Source organism: Limanda limanda, chromosome 3 (assembly GCF_963576545.1).
Source record: "Limanda limanda chromosome 3, fLimLim1.1, whole genome shotgun sequence".
NCBI lineage: Eukaryota > Metazoa > Chordata > Actinopteri > Pleuronectiformes > Pleuronectidae > Limanda > Limanda limanda.
This window is the reverse complement of record NC_083638.1, coordinates 31015977-31033752: the sequence shown is the minus strand read 5'-3', so window position 1 is coordinate 31033752 and position 17776 is coordinate 31015977. Positions and strand designations below refer to the sequence as shown.

Here is a 17776-nt window from a genome sequence, read left to right as displayed (position 1 = left end):
TAAAGTGAACGCGCCCGCAACACTGCAGGGATCATTTCATTAGTTTCATTGGTAGACCACTGGTCAACACTACACCTGGCATTCTATTGGTTGGGGAATTTTTACAGGGTTTTTGAACAAAAAATCCAAGAGCAGAGGAGAAATCTAAGAGCAGACGATTCACGAGTGCACAGAAAGCAGCAAGTCATGCTCTCAAAGTGAAAAACCACACTCTTGAATAAAGATAGGATTTAACATTATTTGTCAACGCCACATTCATGCTGTCATTCTACTATTCTACCACATCGCAAAGATTCTACTAGATTAACATCTGGTGACAGAGGAGGTCAATGACGTTCACTGAACATGTCGTGTTCATGATACTTATACTTTGTAACATAGAGCATTATCCTGCTGAAAATAACCATTAGAAGATGATATACTGTGGCTATAAAGGGATGAACATGGTCAGTAACAATACTCTGATGAACCGTTACATTTAAAACATGATTGATTGATGTCAAAGACTGAGAGTGTGACATGAAATACGTTCATTACTCCACCACCACCAGCATCCTGAAGCCTCAGCAGAAATCCAGATTCATCAGATTAGGCTTTGTTTTTCAGTCTTCAATTGTGGTCATTTGAGGGACTGTAGCCTTTCTGTGAGCTCCAACCAGTCTGGTCTTTCTCCTCTGACCCCTCTCACCAACAGAGCATAAGTTATGGGCACATCTAGAGGATGATTAATGCAAACAGTAAACAGATTCCCTGACATGATTGATGTGCAGAACTGACTCGTTGATTCTGACTATAAACACATGAAAAGGTTGTGTGTGAAAATCCAAAGAGAACGACAGTTTCAAAGTAACTGAAACCGGTGCCTGATCATACCATGATGCTGTGTGTATTGAGCAGGAACTACAGTGTGGTGAACGTGGAGAAGGGCCAGGTGGCGGTAAAGAGGATGTCGTGTCCAGGCGGCAGGATCAGCTGTCAGATGAAGATGTGCAACACTCTGTGGATGGCCACCGAGGTACACACCATGTCGTAGAACCAGTACTTGTTCTTCTAAAAGTTAGACTGTGGCAGAAAAACCACTATGCCAGGAGCAATGTTTAAGTCACCTATGGAAATACCTTTTTAATTCAGCTTCCCAGGAGATTTCTATTCATATGGAAGCCAGTTGTTTTATGAACTGTTAGGAAGCCAACACAGTGTTTTTTCTAACAACACACAGCTGGGTGCTTACATTGTGTGTGATACACTTAAAATCACATGAACACATTTAACTCACTCGTTTGAGCACATTTGCTTTTGGATAAATAGTCTGATATGTAGAGAAACTTTCTTCTTTTAAGAGATCGTTGTTGTCACATAAATGTTTCATAAAAAACTTTGAACCAAAGTTTTGATTAAAAATGAGCCCCAGAGACAGTAGTGCACAGACTGGTTCTGTAGTGCATGTGTAGCAGCTGCAGAATTGTTGGCTGAAGAACACTCCTCACAGCAGGAACCAGGCTGCGCACATTTGTTTTGTATTAGGAAGAGCACAGGGTTTGGTTAATACACACAATGGCAGACTCTCTCTCAGTTCTCAGCACAAAAGCTAGTTTCTCCGGGAGTTTGAAAGTATGTCACACAAATGTAGTGTCGTTTATGTCCATGTTGTCATACCACAGGTAACCCAGAACTCTACTAAAATACTCATGAATTCAGTATAAAGGTTCACAGATTATCTGATTGCTTTTGATGGCAGAGAATGGTTTTAGGAACGTTCACAAAATACATATATGATGAACAACATATTTACTTTAATGTGTTATTATTGTTCTCTGGCATGTGTTTGTACCGCAGGAGCAGGAGGTTTTCATCTTCAGTCTGAAGGACATGTGTCCACTCAGTCAACCCCAGAAACAGTTCTCCTGTCCTGCCATCATCACCTGCCTGTTCCCAGTTCCAGCAGGAGAACAGGTCAGATGTTTTCTCACACACACACACACACACACACACACACACACTTGTGTCGTTTGCTATATGTGCACATAAATAAGTAATCTAAGTAAAACAAATTGCCTCAATTGAATTATTTTTTTGCAAAAAAAACACTTTATCATCCTAAAACATGTTGTGCAGCAGAATTACAGCATCTCAGTCATCAGCAGTGATGAGATGGCTGGCATTGGTGTGATTATACATGTCGGTCTGAATACAATCAAAATTAACATTTCCATAAAGGTTACCTCAGTCACCCGTTTAACATTTCTGTCACTCATCCAGCTTAGCACAGGTCAGAACTGAACACTGTCAGGTTTACATGAAGAACTCATCAGCTCAGGGGTCAATCAATAAAAACATTAAATGAAACTTTTCTTCTTATTTATCAATAAATTATCATCTCTGATGAACCAAAGAAATACAATTATTTCATTAAACAGTTGGGTGACATATTTGAACTTGTTGAGTTTATTTGTATTATTGTTTTTATTCAAATCTGCAAAAGAGTCCACCTTGAAAACTTGTGCATCCATATCAGAGCACCACCCACCCTGAGAAGTAAAAGCTTATCTGTCACTCATAATTACCCTAAAATAACTAATTGCCAGTAGCACGACTGGAGTGCGAGGCACCACAGAATACTTTTGTGGGAAAAGTTGTTTTATGGTCTGTGCTGCCACGCCCCCTCTGACCTGTAGTCCTGCTCCCAGTCGTAACTGCTGCACCCTGGTTACCTTTTGAAGTGTACCAGATTGAATCCAGGTGTTATCAGGGCCGGTGGTGCTAGAGGGGGGTCAACTGTCCAAACTGTAATGACTGGTATCATGAGTGCAATGAATTGTGATCGTCTCTTTCTGTCTGATTGTTTGATATCTTGGAGTTAGCTTTAATGAGCCAGACAGTAATAAAATGTAACAACATCTTCAGACTGATTAGACTAAATGATACTGCATGGTCATTTCTCACATTACAATGTAATTAGTTGGAAGTTACATGTCACATTAATACAGCAATTAGTTTAAAGAAGAAGGAAATCAAATTAATGTACACAAAAGCTCAGTAACATAATGAGGCAAAAGACATTCTATTGGGAGAACCTCGGACTGTAAGCCTACTTTTCAATCAATCAATCAAATTTTTATTGTATAGCCCATCTTCACAAGTTACCCTATAGGGCTCAACAAAGTGTGACATCCTCTGTCCTTAACAAGAGTAAGGAAGGGCAAAACAATTTTAAGGTTCATGTAAATAGATTTATTCCTCTCCTCTTTAGAGCCTTGGCAGAGTGTTTGCTGGGATGTCCGATGGGCTGGTGGCAGTGTACAGCCTGGTGGACGACCTTCCTCTGGAGGGGGAAACCTACCTGTGTTCACACACCATCAACAAAACTGTGTTTGGTCTGAAGGACTCAGATCCCAGGCAGAGACCCTACCCAGTCAGGAGCATGGCTCTGGTCAGCAGTGGCTCCCAGGTGAGCAAGTTTTCAGTGAGGAATCTTTTGAACGTGACATTAAGTGTAATAAGTCACTAAAAAGTTGCTGAATAAACTGCTGTTCCCGTCTCTGTCCATGTGTTTATCAGTTATGGTTTTCCAATGGTCCTGGTTTGCTGGTCATCGACTGTCTGAGTCTTCAGGCAGTTCACAGGTTGGAGCCCTACGACCCGCCGTCTTCCATCGTATGCATGGCAACCAGCCTTAGTCTTTGGGGAGAGGAGGCCGTGTGGATTCTGGATGATCACATCAACACCCTGCTGCTCTACCACGCAGCCTCCTATGAGCTCTGTGCCAAGTACTGGTGAGTGAAGCTTTAACGTACAGGGCTGCCACATCATCTGGTGCAGGTTCTGAGATGGAAGATCAAATTAAATGAATACTTTGACTTTATGAAGATAATTTCCTGGAGACCAGTGAATCCATAGAGTCATTTTTATAATTTCATATATCAGAATTAGCTAAAAATATCAGTATATGAGTTGATTAATAATAATCTCAAAGCAGAAATACCAAAGATATGTGTCAGGTCATTAAGAAACTCTCTGTCTGTTAAATAGTCTGTCAACCAGAGTTAGCAGATCCTTGATTTTACTCTGAAATTGTTCCATGTAGTACAATAGAGGGCTGCATGTACATGTTGGTAATTGCAATATTTTTAAACACACAGTCATGATTCAGGGTTTGTGCTGTGATTGTTCCTCCCTAATTTGAATATCCAGACTATAACCAGCCTCTGCAGTAGAAATCTGATTGCACCATTCAAAGCACAATATTACATTAAAGACACTGGCAGATCGCCATACAACTCAAATGTGCATCAGTGTCATAAATCCCATGTTGTCCACAGTTTTAAACAGCCCTGCATCCACAGCTAGTCAGAATGAGCCGCCTCAGGCACGTCTTTCCATCATTTGCTTATTTATATTTTTGCAATACTCTAATGCATCAGGCATCAGTACAGTCATTGTTCTAGAGACTGTCTGCTGGTTTGTGAGTGCAGCATGGATCCACATTATTAGTGTTAATGTGATAAAGTTATCGTCACCATTAGGGTTGCGAGTGGGACAAGCTAAGACTCCAAAAAGCAACTCCTGAGTTGGTCCTGGTGTTTCAAAGAGTAGGCTCAGAGAGGCCAAGCTTTTTAGTGAAAATCTTGATATAAACTAACAAACTGACGTCCCATGAATCTGTTTCATAATAGTGGTTTGAACTTTATGTGAGTCAACATCAAGTCTAGTTTAGTTTATGAATTGAAAGACCGACCTGAGACGCCAAGCTCTGATCACATCGATACACAGCTATGAAAACTGACATGTTAAATGTTGGTCTGAAACCACAAATTGACACACTGTCAACATGTTTTTGAAAAGTAAAATATTCCAGAAGAAACAAAATGTCAGTGCCATAGACAAAGCAAAAGAAAACACTTGGCAACATGTCGCTGGTGAGCAGAGAGCTTCGAGGTAGTGTTAAGATTATTGGCTGAAGTATGTGACTTTGATTTGTTGTTGTGCTCAGTTTGCTATTTTGAAATTCTGGATTCAAGCACTGCACAGGTGACATGAACCATCTTATACTATTACATTACATTTCATTTCATTTAGCTAGGTTATTTATTTCATGGTGATACAATAAGATGATCAGCATTTTTTTAACTTAATTTATGCAGTGAAAAGCATGTTTCATAAATCGATTTCTTTTTTCAGTTTTATACAATTTTATTTAGTGAAGTTTAAAGAGAGAATAGGAGTTTCTTAGTATTACTTTCAAAAATCCCTCTTAACTGGGTAAAAAAACATATAGATGACATGTGTAGCAGAGCAGATTAACAAAATTACAACATTAACAAGATTGATGATAAAAGACAGTGACCAACATTAATGGTGTATCATTAAAGAGTTTAAAGTATTTACACAAAGAGAACATTTCCGAAAGTTGTCGGAAATGTTCTCTTGTTGTCTATTCAATTATTATTATTTCATTGCAATAAGCACATGAATACTGTGCAGATACTAAATATTAAATGTATAAACAAATGTGACCTCAGCTTTTCATTACAAGATAAGTACATTCAATGTCAGTATGTGATATAAACAGTTTCTATAAAGAGACTCATCTTCCCTCCACAGTGCACCAGTGAGGAGGAATTTTATAGAATACACACTGGTTCTGTCCCTGTTACAGTGAATCCAAAAGCACCACCCCAGCCCCCACGGGGCACCATCTTGTTTGAGAATATTGCTCTTTCAGCCACTCACAAATGTGTTTGTGACGTGGGCGATGTGAACTCTCTGTGGGTTCACTGGATTTAACAGTGAGGTTAAAGATGGTTTGAGATAATACGGTTTAACAAACAGTTTTAAAACACCAACATCACCACATGAAGTCCAGCTCTGTGTCTTTCTTTAGTTTCTCCAGCTCTTCCTCTGTGTTAAAGAAGCTATGTCACATTTAGACAGATTCCTGATGATGGTCCACACACTGTATGATACTGGGCTGGTTGAGTTAACCTCCCAGTGACTGACGTTTCCTTTAGCAGTCTCCATACCATCCTAATCTATGAATTTTTCAAGTAACACTATAGCTCTGTTACTTCACGTTGGCTAATGCTCATGTATAAGCTGCACTCTGACTAATGATGTTCAGTAAGTCGTCATTTTCCATATGTATTCTCTGTTATCCAAACATTATATGTTATTGAAACATAATGGAGTTTTGATTTGCTGTTTGTTGTTTCAGCTGCAGCGACAACAATCCTCTCCGAGATGTGTTCACTGTGCAGCATCCTGCAGGGGTTACCACGGTGACGGCCACTGACCTAAAGACCATGGACCAAGAAGATAACGTGGAATGGACTAATGGAGAAGTGACATTGATCTACAGTGAGGAGGCAGGCACTCAGATCATCCAGCACCAGGACTCCCTGACAGACTACTGCTCCATATTATCCAACTGCTCCCTGGAGCCGCCGGGTTCAGACCGTTCCAGCGCCGTCGACCTCGGCTCGTCAGCCACCCACAGCAGCGTGGCATCATCGGCTGACCAGGAAGGGACAGGCGGTGCCAAGGACCAGCAGGCATCCACCAATCCTGATCCAGGCTCAGCAGAGACTGTGAACCCCACAGTGCCTCAGCTGCAAGCCTTCAGTGTGCTGCCTGTCAATGGGACTCTGTGGATCCCCAGGTACAAACAGTGAACACCTAATAAACACCAGACAGACAGCAGCTACGATTTAGAGTTATAGCAGCAAGTGAATATAAATATGATGCAGTGTAAATGAGGACAGGGCAAATAAAGGTATTAATACCACACATCTACAGCATCAGAGTTTTAAAGGCTTGGTAAACAAGTTACAGACTGGACCTTGTACACTGTGTTAGTCGTGAAATAAATGCATGAACACATACTGAAAAACATACAAACTGGTCCTGCGTTTACTGGATATAATAATATGTGCTGTGAAATAATTGACATAGGTTGATAAACAGAGAGCGAAACATTCCTGTTGTTGCACGATTACAACTTGAGGAATTTATCTCTTCTTTAAACGCTTTTCCAACGTGTCAGTCACTTGATAGTAATCATTTGTAGAGCAACTTAATCAAAAGCAATAATCACTATTTATAGGAAGTCACTGCACTGTAATGAGCTATAACCAAACTTTAAGATATAACAAATTCGAGCTGAGGATACTCATGTGTTTGTATATTTTACTTATATACACTATCCATACACTCAGCTATTGATATAACATGACTGACTTAATTTTTATTGTAATTGTAAATATGTTGCATTGTTTTAAGAAATATCAGGTTGCAAGCTCGAGTGGAACAATGTAGACTGAGATACAGATTTGGATTCTTAACTTGTAACTTTGATATATATATACCCCAGACACTGCACAACTATACGTAGTAAGATTTGATTGGCTTCCAAGTAGACCTTTCAAATGAACAATGACCAGACCCTATACAACACAGTATACCCAACAGTCACTGTGGTTACTTTACCAGTTAAAATAAAGCTTAATTAAAATAAACATAAACCAAGTCAGAACATTAACACAACATCACTTAAATAAAAACTAAAAGAAGCTTTATTTAACTAGGATACTTAACAGTCCCATGACCCTCAAGCAGTTACCTCATTAACTAACTTAAACTATCAAACTGCTGTTGCAGCCTCTTCAGACCCTTCGCCCACTGTTACTTAAATGCAATAAAAAGTTGTATGTATGTTTCTGAGCTGTGTGTTTTGTTGTCCACCAGGCGTGGAGGTGACGTGATTGTCATCGAGATGCAGTCACATGGCGATCAGCTGACGGGGCGTGTCATCGCAGTCCTCAGTCCTCCTGGATGTTCCTCTTTAGGGTGAGTTCATTTACTGTCCAAACGTGAAACGGAAGTTATTGTTGCACGGGCTTGAATCAGTAAAGTCCCTAATGATATCAACTATTATTTATTGAGCTTTTATTGAGCCAAATACTCTTTTCCCAAAAGAATTAATTATTCCAATATCTCTGTCTTGATTTGACTCTTTGAATTAGTAAATGAATTAGACCCCCAGTGGTGCTGCAGTCTCCCTCTTCTTGCTTTAAACCGATTATACAGGTAATCTGGTTATTGATATATTACTAGCTAACTACTCTATGTATTATGTTTTTAATATATTATCATGTTATTATTATGTTGCTTTAATGAGGTGGATTTGATCCATTAAAAATACCTTCTAAGTCCAAATAACATTTAAGAGCTTTGTTTTGCTGTGCGTGGTTGTCAGGCTTCATGTTACTTCTGTATTCACATTAAAGGTGAGTGAGTGCTTTCCTCCAGCTGCATGGAGCCCACTTTGAGCTCTGATGGGAGCCCTTCACCCCTGGGGGAGGAGGCCAAAGAGCTATATGTTCATTTACTGATGCAGCCTCAATAAAGCCTAGAAAGATCCTTCATCATGTACTTATGGTGCTTCGCTGGGCCTGTAATTATTCCTGTAAAGCAGCCAACAGCTGGTCCTGTGCAGAAAGGACTTCTGTGTGAGCTGCAACAAAGGGGCCTTGCCTTTTAGCAACTGGCAATAAAAGGGCCACCTAAAATTTGGACCTTAATAAGCAGTTATTACATGGTGCACCTGTAACAGAGGTGACATGTGGAGAGGTTGTAGTGGAGGTCAAGGGAGGGGTCATGAGGCCTGTGGGCCTTCTTTATAGTTCATGGCTGCTGATGTTGTTCTGACATCACACTGCCTCACCACTCTGACTGAGCCGTGTTACTCCAATACAAGTGTAACATTATGGTTTAATGTGTTTGTTGGTTCACGTGTGGCCTCGACATCTCCTCGAGCTCTGTGTGACGTCGCGGAGCGCAGCCTCACCGGCCTGTGGGGCTGATCACGTGGCTGTATATCACAGAACTGAAGAGGATAATGACACACCTCAGAAAGATGAAACAACAACGGAAGAACATAATTCAGGGTTGTTCTGTATGATACATGGTTGGCTGAGCTCAGGATAAAGGGTCACCAGAAGCCTTTCCTTCCTCCCAGAATGCTTTGTGTCACAGCCTTCATAAATTAGACTTAGTTCAAATGAAGGCTTGTCCCATGTACAGTGTATAACCTTGTTCTTTGACCCTTTGAACAGTGAAGGAGTTTAGTCTGTAACCAGCTCTTGAACGAACAGAAACTTCAGTGCTGACAGTATATTCCGAATCCTTCGTGGCTTTCCAGCGAGCCGCTTCCTTGAACTGCCCTCTAGTTTCCAGGAAAAGCTAATTACAGTGCGGGGAGATGTCCCACCAACTTTAGCTCCCTCTCTGCTCTGCATCACTCTCTCTTTTTCGCAAAAATCGATCTCTTTTTTCTCGTCCCTCACTCCCTCCCTACTTCTCTCCCTTTCTCTCAGGATCCTGGAGGAGGCAGCAGTGGTGGCAAAGGACACAGTTGTATGTGGCTTTCATAAGGAAAACATGGAGTGGTGCCTGTGTGTCTGGAGGGGCTGGGGCTGCCACGAACTGGAAGTCTTCTACCAGTCCTACGAGGAACTGGGCCGCTTGGAGACCAGCATGAGGAAAAGAAGGTAGCTGTTGTGCTGCGACGGCAAGGCACAGAATCGCAGCTCTGTATGGAGGGCGAGCTGAGGGGAATACACGCCGACAGACTGCCAGTGTTCAGAGCAGGGGGGGTGGCCGAATGCTGACATCAGTGAAACGCAGGAGGTGGAGGAGGTGGAGGAGGTCTGCTGTAAGGGCTGAGCCTCAAGCTGTGCACAGTGGTTATATCCCCTCACTACATACCTCAGCACCAGTACTCTATTAGGAAAATCTGTCATCCTCGAGCACACGTGAGAGACCGTAGAGCTGAGTCACAGAACAAAACCTTCATACAATCAAACTTGATTGATTGATACAGACTCTGCTTCATCACAGTGGTTTTAATGTTACATTGTTATGATTCGAGATGTATTTGCTGTCTGGCAATATGACTATGATTTCAGTTGAACATGTATTGGACTGTTTGAGTCTTATTCCAGCTGCTGCAGTTCTGTTCTTCATTCTTTGTTTCTATTTCAGTCTTTCTTCATTAAACTGCTTCAGTCCGCAGTATAATGTCCTTTATATGGACACCGGATGTCGGGGACATTCTTATGGGACAAGTACTCTCTGTTTTATAATGAGCCGGGATCAAACTGCTGGTAAACAGCTGTGTAATAGAACAGACAGCAGTTTGCCGATGGGTGGATGACACTCACACAATCAGAACACAGTGTTCCTCTCTTTCCCAGTATATTTTAGCCTTAAACTGTGCCAAATGAATCTGAATGCCAGCCGCAGCTGTCACCAGAGTGGCCTGTGAGCAAAAAACTCACATCTGGATTCTGGGCAACATGATGCAACACACCAGTCGTTTGCAGCTTCTTTCAGTTTCAACACTTTCTTTTAAACAAAGCTGCATGTTGACATCAGACCCTGTGTGTTCCTCTGTTCCTTTGGCATCATATTCAGTTGACAACCATTCCAGAAAATGTCCCTCGATTAAATATTAGTTTTCATTATTCTTGGTCTGCCTTTCCTTCACAGGAAAAGATGCAGCACGCACTGGACAGGATGCAGAAGAAAGAGACTGGTGCATGTTCACATTTGACATAATTAAGAAAATAACACTAGCTCAGTGTAGCCATGTTAGACTGTTCTTCTTTATTAAAACAGCATGTTGTGGTTGATTTTTTTTGCCATGAACAGATGCACCAGTTGCTCGATTAAGTTATATTTCTAATTCTGCCAGACTAACTGGCCAAAAGGTGTCGGCCCCCCTCAGCGGTCGATACAATTCAATCAAAAGAATAGAAAATACACCTGCTGTCTCCTTTAGGGACAACACTAGTCAACAAATCAACCACAACAATCAGCATGACTTCAATTTAATGCAGCCACCATCAGTGTTTGTAGATTATCCTTTTGATGCTGAAATCCCCAAAATTCATACATGACATGGTGTTCGACATTAACCATCAGATTATACCATTATGGAACATCTGGGCTTTTCAGAAACATTAATGAAAGAAACCTGCTGTGGAAAAACCCCACTGTGTTACAGATGTTAGTGAAAAACAGTCCATGTCACAACAGGGGGGGTCTTAATGTCTATAGAAGCTTGCTGATAACTACTTCTATAGCTGCACGAGTCAAAGACCTGTAAAATGTTGTATTGCTTCTCTCCTCTTGCTTCCTGATCTGTTCACCCAGCACCAGGCTAAAGTAAAAAATAATACCACATCTGTTCACATGGATTATGTCAGTTAAACAGATGAAAACATCAGGATTATCGCCAAAGATGACTAACACATAAGATGCTGTAACAGACAATTGTTGCCAAGCTATTGACTGCTGCAGCTCCTGTCTGCAAGAGAAACAAACAACACAGAAAAACATGAGGAGGGGAAATTAACCTGGAAGAATGAAGAACACGGGACTAATGCAAATTTGATCAGATGAGATTACATGGGTGGCAGCATTAAGGGCACAGGGCTCCACTAACAACAAAGCTTTGGTTGAACTGTTTGTTTAATTGTGTGGTTCCAGTGTGAACACCACCGTGGCAGATCATTACTCCCCACATAGTTTTTATGTATTTAAATGTTTAGGGATTTTTTCAGCCTAATAGTTTTGTTGACTTGTGGAACATTCACAGTTCTACAGTGGCCAGTTAAGAAGTGTATATAGTCCGTACCAGCCTCAGAGTGAGGCAGACCGTATTTATTAATCAGGATGTATAATGAAAGTCTATTGCTATAGAAGTTGTAACAAATCTCTGTACAATTCAGTACTGAATAAAGTTCTTATAATAAATCTGTGCTTTGTTTGAAGAATTTAGACACATGGAAACTTAACAGATCTGTTCCTCTGCATTCATGCACTGTACAGAGAGAGAGAGAGAGAGCCTCCTCTTGGAGGGATGATGACAGATGGGAGAAGGAAGCTGATAACACTGCTCCTGCTTGGTATGAGCAGCATAAGAGGCTGCCTCCTGAACTGAAACCTGGCCCAGCTTTCTGCCCGATGCCTGGAAATGTGTTTAGCGTGTAGCCACGGATTTTTATTAATTTCAGCAATTCACTCAGACATGAAAGAGGAGAAAACAATGAAGCAAATCCAACACATCTATAACCCAGCTCTTACAAAGCTAGTTATGTGATGTGTGATCTTAACTTTCTGCAGACAAACAGAAAACTCTACACAACTGAAAACATCTGTGTACAACAGGCCTTCACCAAGCATCTATTATATTGTTCAGTTAAGTCAGAACTGTCATTCTGACATTTCGGCATGCAGATGGGGAAGACTGGGGATCGAACTGCCGACCTTCAGGCTGGAGGACGACCACTCTACCCCTCAGCCACAGCAACTGTGTCACAAAGGTGTTGTAGAAAACTCATCTGTTATTATGTTTAATATAGGTTGTACACTTTGCACACAATACATGTCTACACTGCTGGCTACTGTCCAACAGATTTATTCAAGCTCTAAACCAGCCTTATTCATATCATGCTGTTTTTTTACTAAGCACTCCATGTTCAAAGGAGACTACACTGAGCTGATATGACTCATTTGCTTATGACATTTAAGATTAATATGTCTTTGCTTCTAAAATTCCAGAAATAATGGCTTTTAATAGTACTCTGACTTGTCGTGGGAAGAATGGTGCCTCCTTCATTCCCACTTGGTAACCCAAACACCTGTTCTCGTAGAATGTCAAATGTTAAACGATGGTTAACATGTCAAAGCACATGAATCAGGTCCAGGAGATTTAAGGGTTGATACTGAACTGTAGCTCAGTTATTCTTCAAATATGTCGAGTTTGGTGTATTTGTCACAGCCACAGCACTTCCAGTTCAGGAGTGGGAGGATTTTACCATTGGGCTGTTTCAGTTCAGCAAGTGGGACGACACAGGTCAACACTCAAAGTGTGTTGGAAGCTGATTCCAGTTATGTTATACAACCTAAACAGCAGAGCTCATATGATTAACTTGTGTTCTGTAGCAAGGTCTACACTGATTCAGTTGCCGCTGTGTTCATGGTTACTCTGTAAGCGTGTAAAGTCAATGAAGATTATTCCGATTTGGATTATTTCATTATTAATATCAACATCTTTGACAAATAAAGTTTTATTACACTTTTTCACTAAAAACACAACTAGAAACTTCATCAGGTAAATGTAAAGAGACGGAGAGGTCTTCTTCTCTCCTGAGGACAGGGTCTTCTCTGCTCCTCCACTCCTCCAGTCTGTAATGTAGTCTCGTACTAGTGTGCAGTGTGTTAAAGGTAGAGCTCATATCGAGGGGTGGGTTTGAATCAAACCAGTGCAACCCTTTACTAAAGGCACACACTCAGAGGCCGAGTGAAAAACCTGCCGTCATTGTTTTGTTTATCAGACGCACTGGTCCGGGGGTTTCAGACTCTGCTCATCGACAGTGCACTGACGCTTTCACCCTGATGACATCATTAGTGGTGGAATAGCTCACCATGGCTAGGCTAAGCTTTAAAATAAGTGTGTTTTCATGGCATCAAGAACAGTGCAACAGTGACAATGGCCCAGTAAGAAAGAAATCCAATCGATAACCAGTTGCATGTCAACTGCGCTAATTACACTGGTTTCCTGTATATACAGTAGGACTACTTACATGTTTCTGAACGGAAACCATTTTGAGCTAATTTTATCATGAGGAAACATAGAATGACTAATCTTAGCTTTAACTCTGAGACCTGAATTGATCTTGGGTCCTGAGAAGACAAATAGCCACAGAAATCTTTGTGGACGTACATACAGGCCCCGCTGTAAATAAGATGACAGCGCTGGTGCCAGGAGTTTACTCAGCAGCCAACACGGTGGCACTGCAAATATCATGAATGACGCTCTTGTCATTTAGGAAGACTTGGCCCTCAGTCGGACTGTTTTGAATAAATCATGCTCAGTCCGTGGCTGCTCTAGTTTAACCTCTGCTCAGGCCAGGATTCCCACCGCGGGGCCAAGGCCTCGCACCTTGACCAGCAGCTGCTCACACTGTACCAGCTCTGCTCAGGCCAGGGTCACATGCATTATGATCACTGCTGGCCAACTGCATCTGTTAGACACACAGGATGTACTCATCTCTGTGTTACTGAGCGAAAACCCATTTTATGCTTGTCACATGGATGAATGGTTCATGGTTTGTACATCTGGGTTTGTCCACAGACCATCAGACAGCAGAGGGCAGTAGAGAGAAGACTTTCTGGCTCCTGGTTTGCTGCTGTCACTGTTCTGGAGCGTTTCTCTTTTCCTCTTCAGTTCTGTGAGTTTATCTTTCTCATAATAGGTCTGTGATCAAAATTTTCTTCCTTCAGTCATAATAAGGGTTATTATGACATCTCCTCATTGTTATAATTTGAGACGTGTTAATACATGGGAGTTAAATGGTGATGTTTTGTTGGTTTATTTTTTTAGAGTTAGTTCAAAACGAGTCTTTTATCAGTCTATTGCTTCTCTATTTCTTTTTTATTAAAATTTTGAAAATAACATTATAAATGGTACTCCGTAAACAACACGCAGGTGTACTCTGTCTGTTCTTCTATTTAAGCTTCCATTTATTTAGCACTCTCATGAGACACCTTTAAAATGATTTTACGTTTCCCATACTGCAACCAACTGCATGCTTTTGATGGAGTAAATCCATCCATTCAGGTAAATGTCGACATCCTTCAAACCCAACACCTTTTTTTATTTTTTTTTTACAAAGTAGCCATTCTGTTATAAACCCAACTCAACATAACCCTGAAGACCAGTGGACACAGACCCTTAAAATCCCTTAGTTGTTGTTTACAGCAACACAAATAGACTTTGTGTTTTTTTCATTTCTTGCGCTTTTAAACTGTCTCAGTCTCTCTCACTGTCAATGTATGGGGACACCTGAAAAGTGAGCTCACTGCACCAGAATGCTGATAAAGCTGCAGACCCACTGAGTCCATGAGGCATCTGAGACGTGCACATATCACCAGACAGGATAGCTATCTGAACAGCCTATCAGCTTCCTCACTGCTCGATCCAGGACAGGAAGACTATCAACAGGAAGTGAACAGATATGATAATGTAAGACGAGTTGCTTCCTCTTCCTCGATGGTTCCTGTCACATGCAGTGTCGAGAGTGACGGCTCAGTGGCAGGTGTCTACTCACTGGACTTAGTTACCGACCACCTCCTACCTTGCTCCTTAACGCAATCACATTATGGGGACTAATTTCTTATGGAGACAAAAAGCAAACCCCCATAATGTAAATAGTTCCAATGATCCAATTTTAGATTTAGGTTATGCTAAGATGTAGATTGGGGTTAGGCAAGTAGTACTTAATGTCAAGGTTGTAGTTCTCCAGAAGCAATGTAAATCAAAGTCATGTTCTCTGAAGTCATAGAGACATAATTGTACAGTACGTGTGTGTGTGTGCGTGTGCTGTGCGTGTGGGTGTGCGTGTGTGTGTTCACTTGTTCAGTTTTTTCACTGTCAGTGCGTTTTGGAGCTTTATCATCACTGTGTGTTTAACATTCTACCAAGTGTCCAGACCAAACATGCTGGACCTCATCTGATCCAAACAAATGTATTTTGGTTTCATATGACCAAAGGATGTGCTGCCAGAATTCATCACTTTCTATCCCTCCGTTTGTTTTGCTGTCTTGGGATCATTGTTTGACTCCATTCTGTGTCCTTCACTGTAATCAGTGACTGAGACAGATCATTCCTGCACCAGGTCAGAAAGTCTGTTTTTTTGATCAAAGTTTTTTTTAATTATGAATCATGCTTGGAGTCGTTCTTTGAGGACGGTTACCGCCCCTTCTATTATAAGAATTATTCCTATTCCTCCTAACCACTGCTGCGGTGTTTCAGTTAATGTTCAGTAACCTACAGATGTTCTAACTCTCATTTCTTTCCATGTGGAGCCACGGTGTATGAGACTTAACTCAGGACAAAAGTCTGTATACGTTATTTAAAAACTTTTCAAGGATCAAGTCATTCTGTTTCATTAAGGTTATACTTTGGGCCCTTTTCCAACCTGTTTGTTTTTAATTATGAGGCAAGGCAACGTTATTTATGTAGCACCATTCAGACACAAAGCAATTCAAAGCAATTCAAAGTGCTTTACACAAGCATTAGAATAAATTAACAATAAGGCATTAAGAAGACAATGAATTACATTTAAAAGATAGTACAACAAGACATTTCAAAGTGCTTTGCAGAGACATGGAATAATTAAAAACATTTCCAATGAAACAATAAGAAGACATTAAACTTACATTGTAAAGGCAATTAAAACAAAAGCAAAGACAGACAAATTAAATTGTTAAAGCTTTAAAGAGGTTGCAACAATAGTAATTCAGGAAGCTTGTTTCATAAAGGTTTGAAAGCATAGGAGAAAAAAAGCTGTTTGTTTTGGATATTGGTAACATCATCATCAGTTTGAAAGGTCTGAATGCTTGAATTTCATGTATTATAGAAAAGTAACAGGAGTTTGAAGTGTATTAGTCGTTTATTTGAAGCCAATAAAGTGATTTAAAGACAACCATATTGTACAGATCACTTATCCAGTGCATGTAATGGACTGCAGCTATCTGGCTACACTGCTATGTAAACTTGTGTGTCATCTGCATAATTATGGTAAGCAATGTAATTAAAGTCAGTAATCTGAGCAGAGGGGTATAGCATGTTGAATAGAAGAGGCCCGAGAATGGCCCCTTGAGGAACTCCTCATATGATTTGTGTTTACTCAGACTCATAATTCCAAATTGGACCAATTATTGTAATGGCCTTAGATAAATCAACCTCCACCTCAACTTTGAAATAATACAATAATTATTTAACACTGTAGCAATATTGCTCAGGGTTGACTTGGCTTTGCTCTTTAGTATGCAGTAAAAGCACACACAGTGTATCTCTAGACTTTTAGACCTGAAGAGATTCTTCATAATGAAAAGCAGCCACACACGGCACACGGCACATGGCACACACACACACACACGGCACACGGCACACACACACACACACACACACACACACACACACACAAACACACACAGTTTATTGTGTAAAGGCTGTTCTTATGAGTGAGCCAAATCTCCTTGAAACACTGAACAAGAAGCAAATGTGGTAAACAAGAGAAGGCATTGTGCTGCTCGGAGGGGGTGTTATTTATTTCATAACACTACTAACCAGCATAACAACCCCCCCTCAGCTCTGTCTCCCATCCTCGCCTTCTGATCCTGTTACAGTAAGTCACACTGTAACTCTGATTGCAGATATTCATTGTTGTTTACTGCACACATGTGAGTAAAAGATGGAACAACATACACAAATACAGATTTATTGCATTATTTAATGTCAATTCTACCCCAGGTAAATCGGAGGTAGAACAAATGCCATCTATAGTTAAAGAAAACATTTGAAATACCAAAGTAAAGTCCTGATACCTGAGAACTGCTCTTGTTTACAGCACTGAGTTAGTGAGCGTAGTGTTGTTCTTCAGATGCTGTAAGTCTGTCTCTGCCCTACAGGTTAGTTGGAAGAGATCCTCTGATCTGAGATCAGGAGATCAGGGCAGTGGGACTGAGAGTAGAACGGGGCAGAAGTTATGGAAAGTGATAAGCTCTATAAGCTCTTGTACCAGGTCAGGTGGAGAGTCCTATCTACACCAAGTGCTGGTCCTCTTCTATTTACTCCTCCATGTTGCACGGCCATGTTTCTACAGAGGCTCAGAAAAGACAAACCAAACATTAGAAAACAACCAAATTC

General features: G+C 40.9%; 1 protein-coding gene across 1 annotated transcript in view; it reads left to right on the top strand.

Moving 5' to 3' along the window:
• The window catches only part of lrrk1 (leucine-rich repeat kinase 1), a 64162-nt gene extending 52348 nt beyond the window's left edge, over positions 1-11814 (top strand). The window contains exons 32-38 of the mRNA XM_061068502.1: positions 898-1015; positions 1837-1953; positions 3251-3448; positions 3559-3773; positions 6212-6655; positions 7741-7842; positions 9372-11814. Coding sequence (XP_060924485.1) covers positions 898-1015; positions 1837-1953; positions 3251-3448; positions 3559-3773; positions 6212-6655; positions 7741-7842; positions 9372-9549 — 1372 coding nt within the window. The 3' untranslated portion in view covers positions 9550-11814. The remainder of the gene's footprint in view (positions 1-897; positions 1016-1836; positions 1954-3250; positions 3449-3558; positions 3774-6211; positions 6656-7740; positions 7843-9371) is intronic.
• The last annotated feature ends 5962 nt before the right edge of the window (positions 11815-17776 follow it).